Source organism: Rhinopithecus bieti, unplaced genomic scaffold (assembly GCF_001698545.2).
Source record: "Rhinopithecus bieti isolate Rb0 unplaced genomic scaffold, ASM169854v2 scaffold_7684, whole genome shotgun sequence".
Lineage (NCBI taxonomy): Eukaryota > Metazoa > Chordata > Mammalia > Primates > Cercopithecidae > Rhinopithecus > Rhinopithecus bieti.
Window position 1 is genome coordinate 2,039,070 of NW_016806071.1, and position 10,450 is coordinate 2,049,519.

Consider the following 10,450-nt stretch of genomic DNA (forward strand, 5'->3'; position numbering starts at 1 on the left):
CTTAAATCACCTTCGCACATGTCTCTTGCAGGGACAAAGTTGAAGGTAAGGTCACAGATTAACAGCATCTCAAATACAGAACTAAATGGAGTCTTTTATGTCTACTTCCTTCTATATAGACATGGTAACAAGCTGATCTCTCGTTCTTTTCCCCACAGACGTGGGAGAATCACTTGAGCCCGGGAAGTCAAGGCTGCAGTGAGCTATGATCATGCCACTGTACTGCCTGAGTGATAGAGCGAGACTGTCTCAAAATTTTTTTTTAAGTGTTCTTTTTTAAAATGCTTTTTCCCCTTCAGTGATCCCATTTGACTTTTAGAACAATACCCTGTGATAAGTAGGTGGTAATTTAGAGAGGTGAATTGACTACTCCCAAGGTTACACAGTCACTATGTTAGAATTCAAACCTAATTTTTCTAATTATACATCTTCTGCTCATCCTATTCTGCTGTAACTATTTACTTCCTAAAGTGTCATGATTTTTCCATGATTACATACAGAATCACTCAGCCAGTTATTGGAATCTGATCGTAGCTGTTAAAGAGACACCATTATCTCCAGAAAGGAAATTGAGGTCACTTTTTCTTCACTTGTATTTCTTTTGAAGAGCCAGGCACTGTGCTAGGGAGTTGAGACCTAGAAAAGATGTCAGGAGTTCTCAGGTCTAGACAGACATAGACAATAATGATTGCTATACATATACACACTCCTACACATGTCTCATACACAGCATATAAAGACTGTATTTAAGTCTACTGGAGGTTTCAAGGGGAGGATTGACAGGCGAGATAGAAATATCTTGAGTAATGAGTAGAAATTTTTGCTAGTTGTAGCAAAAGATTTACTTAAATATTTTTTTTCAGATATACCGGCCTCCTGCTCAATGTGTATAGGGTACATTACTATATATGGAGGATAAGGAGAGTCAGAAATTTGACTGAACTGGGAAAACAGGAATAGAGAGAAGCAGGAACATAACATAAGTGTCAAGAAGAGGCTTTTATGTGAAGGATAGATTAGAAGCAGGAACGTAACATTAGTGTCAAGAAGAGGCTTCTATGTGAAGGATAGGTTGGAGAACTTTGGTAAATCAGGGAAGAGATTATGAAGCCTGAATTAGGGCAGTAGACAAGAACAGGAGATAATGGAGATAGTTGAAAATCTATAGGATCTAGTCATTGTTTTGTTCTGGAGATTGAAGGGATGAACCCCAGTTTTCTGGCTTAGGTAGTTGCTACTGGAATCCAGATATCAAATATATCCTCATTTTGTGGTAAATTCCTTAACTCAGTTCGGGCTGGAACATGGAGAGGAAAGTGGGTATTTTTTTTTCATTAAAAATGTGTTTTACTCTATTATCTTTCTAAATTGGTATACTTAAAGCATCATATGGGAGTTCCCTACTTTTAGATACAATACATTCTCCAAAGTCCACCTCTTTTGCTGGCAGACAATGACTGTGCTTACTGCGTGTTCAAGTCTTGCCAAACTATCAAGTGAGTGGTTAGGGTGGTAAGTATAGATCTCTTATTAGGCAGTGTTGGATGAGCAGAGATGTGAAAATTAGGGACTATCTGTGTTACACAGTTTGTCAGAGTTAGACTTTTAATTATTTAAAAATGGCTTGACTTTTTCCTATTCTTTGAATCTTAATAGGTCAATTATGAAAAAAACTTCAGGTGGGAGAATGGCTTTTGCCCATGAGTGCAAGGCCAGCCTGGGCAATATAGTGAGAGCTTGTCTCTATAAAATTAAAAATAAATAAAAAACCTCTAATTGCTGATTCTCATAACTGGCCTTCTATCTTAAGATATTTTAATGATAAGGAAAATATAACTATCTCTTTACTGAGATATACTGTAATGGTTACAGAATGCCTTACAATAGACGTGCTCTTTTAAATTGAAGTATAAGTAAATTATGGCAAATTAAATATGTGAAGTATTCTAGGGAAACTGACTTCTGGAAGCCTGTTGTGATTTCTTTTATAAAACAAATGATCATTTTAAATTTACCTAGACTATTCCTTAACTTTGTGGTATATTGGTTTTCTTAAAGCAAGTATAATAATTTGTAAAATAATATATGACATTTGTACAACAGTGTACAATTTACAGGACACTTTCACTTGCCTTATATATTTAGCAGAAAGTCAAGTATATCTGATTTTATTATTATTACAAAAGTGATATAGCCATGTTACAGAAACATTAGAAGTAGAGGAAAAAGACTTTATGCCAACCTAATGTAATAGCTATTAGTATAATATTTCCTTCTGTAAGTATGTTTTTTAATAGTTTCAAAGATAATTAACAAAGTTTTAATTGTACTGTTGAGCTAAGTACATAAGGTTGATTGACTAAGAATCTCCTGTTTCTTATAAAATTTTAATATAACTAATTGTTGATTTTTTTTCCAGTAACTCTGGGTGGATTTTAACTACAACTCTTGTCCTCTCAGTGATGGTATTGCTTTGGATTTGTTGTGCCACTGTTGCTACAGCTGTGGAGCAGTATGTTCCCTCTGAGGTAAATTTAATTCTAACCCTTAGACCATTTGAAGACTGAGCCCTGTGAGATATCATTTTAAACACCTTATTTGTTTAGCTGGAAAAACAAGGCCTCTCTACTAATAGAAAGAGAGAAGATGTGGTGGTTTTCATGTGGTAGAGGTTGGCACACATAAAAATTACAGGTTTGCAACACAAGAATTGTTGTTCCCAGCTTTCTGTGATGCTAACTACCGTGGTGACATGTATGTTGACTGACTTGAGAAAAGTGTGTCTTTCTGACTCTCTTAAGACTGAAAAGACCTGTTGACATCAGTTTCTAAGGGGACATATGGGAAAGAAGACTTTTTTTTTTTTTTTGAGACGGAGTCTTGCACTGTCACCCAGGCTAGAGTGCGGTGGCGCGATCTCGGCTCACTGCAAGCTCCGCCTCCCGGATTCATGCCACTCTCTTGACTCAGCCTCCTGAGTAGCTGGGACTACAGGCGCCCGCCACCGCATCTGGCTAATTTTTTTGTATTTTTTAGTAGAGACTGTGGTCTCGATCTCCTGAGCTCATGATCCACCTGCCTCAGCCTCCCAAAGTGCTGGGATTACAGGCGTGAGCCACTGTGCCCCGCCTTTTTTTTTTTTTTAGGCACAGTCTCACTCTGTCACCCAGGCTAGAGTGCAGTGGCCAGGATCTTGGCTCACTGCAGCCTCCGCCTCCTGGGTTCAAGTGATTCTTCTGCCTCAGCCTCCTAAGTAGCTGGGATTACAGGCACGCGCCACCATGCCCAGCCAATTTTTGTATTTTCAGTAGAGATGGGGTTTCACCATATTGACCAGACTGGTCCTGAACTCCTGATCTCAAGTGACCTGCCCACCTTTGCCTCCCAAAGTGTTGGGATTACAGGCATGAGCCACCATACCCAGCCGGAGAAAAGATTTGTAGAACCATTTAATAGTTTAAATTAATTACCACAATATTAAGGAGCAGTGCTGCTTTAGAAGCAGCAAGGCTGGGCCAGGTGTGGTGCTCATGCATCTAATCCCAGCACTTTGGGAAGGCTAGGCAGGTGGATCACTTGAGTTCAAGAGTTTGAGAAGAACGTGTGCAACATGATGAGATCCTGTCTCTGCGAAAAATTATAAAAATTATCTGGGTGTGGTGGTGTGTGCCCATGATCCCAGCTACTCAGGAGGCTGAGGTGGGAGGATCACTTGAGCCCAGAAGGTTGAGGCTGCAATGAACCAGGATTGTGCCACTGTATTCCAGCCTGGTGACAGAACAAGACCCTGAGTCTCAAAAGAAAAAAGAAAAGAAAAGAGGAGAGAGAAGAGAGGGAGGGAGAGAGAAGAGAGGGAGGGAGAGGGAGAGGAGAAATGCTGGAGTGTTTGATTTTGAGTTGTTATATTCTGGTATCTAACCCCATAAGAGATAGAAGACATTGTGACTTCCTTGGTAATTAAAATTTAACTGGCCCAAAAAATATAACTGTTAAGGTAAAGGATTTTTGTTTGGGGGAAAGGCTATAATTTGATTATTCAGCTTAGCTTTCAAGAACAGAAAAGTATTTATATAACTAAATATAGAATAATAATGGCTGTCAACATCTAATCCCGCTGAAATAAATTTTAGTTTTCTTATACCTCCAAAGTGCCATAGAAAAAGAGAGAAAAGGGCCGGGCGCAGTGGCTCAAGCCTGTAATCCCAGCACTTTGGGAGGCCGAGACGGGCGGATCACGAGGTCAGGAGATCGAGACCATCCTGGCTAACATGGTGAAACCCCGTCTCTACTAAAAAATACAAAAAAAAAACTAGCCGGGCGTGGTGGCGGGCGCCTGTAGTCCCAGCTACTCAGGAGGCTGAGGCAGGAGAATGGCGTAAACCCGGGAGGTGGAGCTTGCAGTGAGCTGAGATCCGGCCACTGCACTCCAGCCTGGGCGACAGAGCGAGACTCCGTCTCAAAAAAAAAAAAAAAGAGAGAAAAGAAGAAGAGACAGAAATTAGAATATAATAATAAGCCACTGGCATGTGCCTAATATGGTGCTTGAACAACTCTTTTATCCTAATAGACTATAAAGATGTTTAAATATATGATTTGCACATGAGAAATGATTAAGATATTATACTTAATATTTTTATTAAGGTGATATAATTGATGTAGGTACCTAGAAACTGGGACAGGATAATGTTGATAACTAACACTTGTATAGTCTTTAAAATTTACAAAGTATTTTCATATACCTTCATATTCTTCTCATCTAACTAAAATTTTGTGTCCTTTAACCAGCATCTCCTCAGTCTCCTTCCTCCCTTCAGTGGCTTCTTTCATGTTGATGTATAAAATCAAACAGTTCCTGGTTGCTGCTTCAAGATCTTTAAATGCTGTTAGGTAGAGTTGTGAACATTTTTCTTTCACAGTGCCCCAGAGCCAGTGGTCACATGTGAATTCTGAGTTTTAAGGAGGCCTACTATATCAGATCCATGTCCAACCTATCAACCACTGAACTTTTTTTTTTTTTTTTTTCCAGACAGGGTCTCACTCTGTCACTGAGGCTGGAGTGCAATGGCACGATCTCAGCTCACTGCAATCTCCACCTCCCGGGTTCAAGTGATTCTCGTGTCTCAGCCTGCTGAAGAGCTGGGACTACTACAGGTGCACACCACCACACCTGGCTTATTTTTGTATTTTTAGTAGAGATTGAGTTTCACTATGTTGGCCAGGTTGGTCTCGAACTCCTGACCTCAAGTGATTCACCTACCTCGGCCTCTCAAAGTGCTGGGATTACGGGCGTGAGCCACTGCGCCTGGCCTGAACTTGTCTTAAAGCTACACTCTTACTGGAAAAGCTTAAGGTACTGGGGCAACTCCTTGCGGGATAGTTGTTCCCCTGAGGCAGCAGTCCAGTAGAACACATCTGAAACATGTATGAATAAGCAACTATCGTGACAGTCACTTTTAGAACATTTTCATCAGCCCAGAAAGAAAATCTGTACTCTTAGTAATTGCTCACCATTTTCTCCCAAGCAGCAGCAGCTCCACCACCCCTACCCCCATCTCACCCTCCAGTCCTAGATAGCCAATATGTAGTCTCTTGTGAGTGGCCTCTTTCACTAAGCATATTTTCAAGGTTCATCATGTTATAGCATGTATCACTTTATCATCTTTTTTTTTGAGATGGAGTCTCTCTATCGCCCAGGCTAGAGTACAGTGGTGCAACCCCGGCTCACTGCAAACCTCCGCCTCTCGGGTTCAAGCGATTCTCCTGCCTCGGCCTCCCTAGTGGCTGGGACTACAGACACGCACCACCACAACCAGCTAATTTTTATATTTTTAGTAGAGATGGAGTTTCACTATATTGGCCAGACTGGTCTGGAACTCCTGACCTCAGGTGATCCGCCTTCCTCAGCCTCCCAAAGTGCTGGGATTACAGGCTTGAGCCACCATGCCCAGCCAGGATAGCATGTATCACTTTTGATAAATTCTTGAAGGTGCTCTTTATTCAGCATCTTTTAAAAACACCTTTCCAGTAGTAGGTACTTCTGTGTAGTTCTTGCTTTATAATCTAGTGAGTTGCCCTGCCAGTGATATCAGCACTTCAGTTTCTAACTTTTGGATACAGGGATTTGTTGCTGTATGAGTAGATTAACAATAGAATCTATACCATTTCTTTTTTTTTTTGAGACAGAGTCTCACTTTGTCCCCCAGGCTGGAGGGCAGTGGCATGATCTCAGCCCACTGCAACCTCTGCCTCCCAGGCTCAAGTGATTATTGTGCCCCAACCTCCTGAGTAGCTGGAATTACAGGCACTTACCACCATGCCTGGCTAATTTTTTGTGTTTTTAGTAGAGACAGGGTTTCACCATGTTGGCCAGGCTAGTCTTGAGCTCCTGACCTCGAGTGATCTGCCTGCCTCAGCCTCCCAAAGTGCTGGGATTACCGGCGTGAGCCACTGCACCCAGCCTATGCTTATTAGTGAAGACTTTTCACTTTGCTTTTCTGCCTTTAAGAGATACATACGGCCAGGCGTGGTGGCTCACACATGTATCCCAACACTTTGGGAGGCCAAGGTAGGAGGATCACTTGAGGCCAGGAGTCTGAGACCAGCCTAGGCAACATAGCAAGACCCCATCATTAAAAAAAAAAAGAAAGAAAAATTAGCTGGGCATAGTGGTGCATGCCTATAGTCCTAGGTGCTCAGGAGGCTGAGGCAGGAGAATCACTTGAGCCCAGGAGTTCAAGGCCTTGTAGTGAGCTATGATCACACCACTGCACTCCAGCCTGGGTAACAGAGCAACACCCCATCTCTTAAAAAAAAAAAAAACAACACAGAGACATTCATACGTATATCTAAGTCTACCTACTCTCAAAAGATGTTAGATATTAACATTATTCTCTAATGAGTTTTATGACATTTGCAGTGATTCTGTTTTATGCTTTCATTCTTTTAGTATCTTCTTGGATATGGTAGTAACAATTAAGGAACTTTATATATTTATGAAGACCCTTCTATCAGTGTTAGAGCATTTCATGCATATTCTTTTTTCTCACAGCCTTTTCAAATAGCATCTATCATTTTCCATACATGTTAAGCTAAAACATTTAGGAGCAGAAAGACTTGCACCAAATTATTTTACCACTTGGTAGGAGAGCTAAGATGTTGAAGGACTTGATCACTTAAGGCATCCATAGCTATTTTTATTGATACTCAGTTGTTATACTCCTGAGGATTTTAACTTGAGACGTGGAACAGCTTTCTTTGGCCATCCACTGGGAGCTGAATCACGTATCTACAACACTTTGAGAAAAAGCATTCTTCTTTCTTAAAGTTGTTTATAGAATTTTTTTTTACCAACCATTTATAAATTAAATTGTTATTTGAAGACTTACTTGGAGAGGTTCCTAATTATCCAGACTACTAATGTACATTGGTTTTCTTTTTCAGAAGCTGAGTATCTATGGTGACTTGGAGTTTATGAATGAACAAAAGCTGAACAAATATCCAGCTTCTTCTCTTGTGGTTGTTAGATCTAAAACTGAAGATCATGAAGAAGCAGGGCCTCTACCTACAAAAGTGAATCTTGCTCATTCTGAAATTTAAGCATTTTTCTTTTGAAAGAAAAGTGTAATAGACATCTAAAATTCCACTCCTCATAGAGCTTTTAAAATGGTTTCATTGGATATAGGCCTTAAGAAATCACTATAAAATGCAAATAAAGTTACTCAAATCTGTGAAGACTGTATTTGCTATAACTTTATTGGTATTGTTTTTCTAGTAATTTAAGAGGTGGATGTTTGGGATTGTATTATTATTTTACTAATATCTGTAGCTATTTTGTTTTTTGCTTTGGTTATTGTTTTTTTCCCTTTTCTTAGCTATGTGCTGATCATTGTTCCTCCTCACCTCCTGCCATGATACTGTCAGTTACCTTAGTTAATAAGCTGAATATTTAGTAGAATATGATGCTTCTGCTCAGGTATGGCCCACAAATCTGTAATTTGAAATTTAGCAGGAAATGACCTTTAATGACACTACATTTTCAGGAACTGAAATCATTAAAATTTTATTTGAATAATTATGTGCTGAAATTTGAGTATCTGATTTTCTAGACCTTCCCTCCTACCCCTGCCCAACCTAGATAAGAATTATGACATGTTCTGTGTCTATTGCTATTGCTATATAATGTGGTGGTCAGGGACCATTTTGATGCAAAAGTGATCTTTCAGCAGTACATTTGATGTTATTTTGCACAGGCTATAGGTTTTTGTTTGATGAGTCTTTCCAAAGAACTATTTTTCTCTGTTAGACAGTGTATCAAGTATAAGGTAAACGTATTTTTTTGCTCTTGTTACTGAGGCTGGAGTGCTATGGCATGATCTCAGCTCACCACAACCTCCACCTCTGAGGTTCAAGTGATTCTCCTGCCTCAGCCTCCCGAGTAGTGGGGATTACAGGCATGTGCCAACACACCTAGCTAATTTTGTATTTTTAGTAGAGAGAGGTTTTCACCAGGTTGGCCAGGCTGGTCTCGAACTCCTGACCTCAGGTGATCCACCCACCTAGGCCTTCCAAAGTGCTGGGATTACAGGCATGAGCCACCGCACCCAGCCTACACCAGAATTTTGATATGATTCACTGTTATTATACCATAAAATATTAAAAACTTTGTAAACCAATACTTTCCTCATTCACAGTGGCATTATTGACAACTACATCAGTGCTGTTTGACTAAAGAATAAGTTAGTCACTCCTCCTATGGCCTAGTCTTTAGCCTTCCTGAGTCCAAATAAAAAGCAGTTAACAGCTAATCAAGGAAGACTTTGGTCACAAAGTGTGGGGTTTTATTTTTAGGTTTGTCTAGATTTGGATGATAGAAAGTTGTGAACACATCCAGATGGGGAAGAAAGGAGGAATTAGCGGTCATTGTCAAGCAGTCATTGTTTCTTTCTTATTTTTGTTAGAAAACATGGGATAAAACATGGGGACTCAGCCAGGCACAGTGGCTCACGCCTGTAATCCCAGTACTTTGGGAGGCCAAGGTGGGAGGATCACTTGAGGTCAGGAGTTCGAGACCAACCTGGGCAACATAGCAAGTCCCTCTCTGTACAAAAAAATACAAATAAATATAGGGACTATGTATAAAACATGGGGAGTGGATAGGAGTTACCTTTAAAAAAATAAAAAGCCCTGTTGTTTTGTCTCCCATCATGAGTGCATAGTTTCCTTAATCAGGCACAGGTTTAATTGATCAGGCACAGGTTTAATTGTAATGCATCCAGTTAAGCAAACAGGGAGAAACATATAAAATGCTGCTGTCTCGCAGGAATCAGAGAGCCCACTGTTAGAAAAGACCCTCCCTTATAAAAACAAAACAAAGAATTATCTAGATCACTTGGGGCCAGGAGTTCAAGACCATCCTGGGCAATATGATGAGACTTCCATCTCTTTTAAAAAAAAAAAAAAGAAGGAGCAATTGTACAGTTGTCCTATATTCTTCCACCTTCCCTTGATTTCATTTCTCTTTGCTTCCTGACTGAGAAGTGCCTGAGATACCTTCATTTCTCTTCAAAGTATTGATCCAAGTTTAGACAAATATCGCCCCTCTTGTTGAGAGAATTCCTTATATGTGAAAATACCAAGACATTCTTGATATTTAGTAGGCACTCAAATATTTGTCTCCTCTTTTTTAGCATAATTAAGCCAGACTGATGTTTGTATTGGAGTACCATCAGCACAAGTAACCATTTTAATCTTTCCTTAACTACTTGTTGTATACTAGAGTCTAGGGTGGGGGTACGTACTGTGATAAAGATTGAGATAATGGGAAATTTAGTCTTCTGTTTGGGAAGCTGGATTGTAGTGTTGATTTTCTGACTCCTTGTGATAATTAAATTCTGAAGCACAGAATCTGCTTTTGAGAAGAAAGATCTTACTTTTGAAAAAAAAATCCCCAAAATATGTACAGCATAAAAATGTTTCCGATCTTGAAAATCCCAACCAAAGCAACAAAACTGAGCTTCCAAGCCCCTTCTCCTAAAGTAACGGTTTTGCCCTTCTTGGATGTGCCTGAGTTTACTTAGCTCCTTGTTTCCATAAAACAGTCATAGTCTTATTTCCTACCACACAGAAAGCATCTTGAGAATCTGGTCTTGGTCCTAGGCAAATTCTCCAGACCCTTGGGTCTCTGGTTCAAACCTCCCAGACTTCTAAGGTCCTTCTTGGCTCAGGTCCCTCATCTAAGAGACATGTTAATTCAGGCAATTACATTAAAGCAGTACTAATCACCATAATGAATGAGCTAGGCCTAGATTCCTAGTTTTTTCACAAAACTTCACGGGCACCTTTCATTTATGATATGTTTTGTAGTAAATCAGAAATTACTAGATGATCTGGTCAGTCTTATCTCAGAAATCCCTGTGGTGCATCATTAGGCAATCTGAGCTGCTGCTCAGCA

The 10,450-nt window shown here is 40.0% G+C and overlaps 1 protein-coding gene across 2 annotated transcripts in view; it reads left to right on the forward strand.

The window, feature by feature from the left end:
* The window catches only part of TMEM59 (transmembrane protein 59), a 28,643-nt gene extending 20,569 nt beyond the window's left edge, over nucleotides 1-8,074 (forward strand). For both annotated transcript variants that reach the window (XM_017874523.1, XM_017874524.1), the window contains exons 7-8: nucleotides 2,420-2,528; nucleotides 7,441-8,074. In XM_017874523.1, the coding sequence (XP_017730012.1) occupies nucleotides 2,420-2,528; nucleotides 7,441-7,596 (265 nt within the window). In that variant the 3' untranslated portion in view covers nucleotides 7,597-8,074. The remainder of the gene's footprint in view (nucleotides 1-2,419; nucleotides 2,529-7,440) is intronic.
* Nucleotides 8,075-10,450: the final 2,376 nt, after the last annotated feature.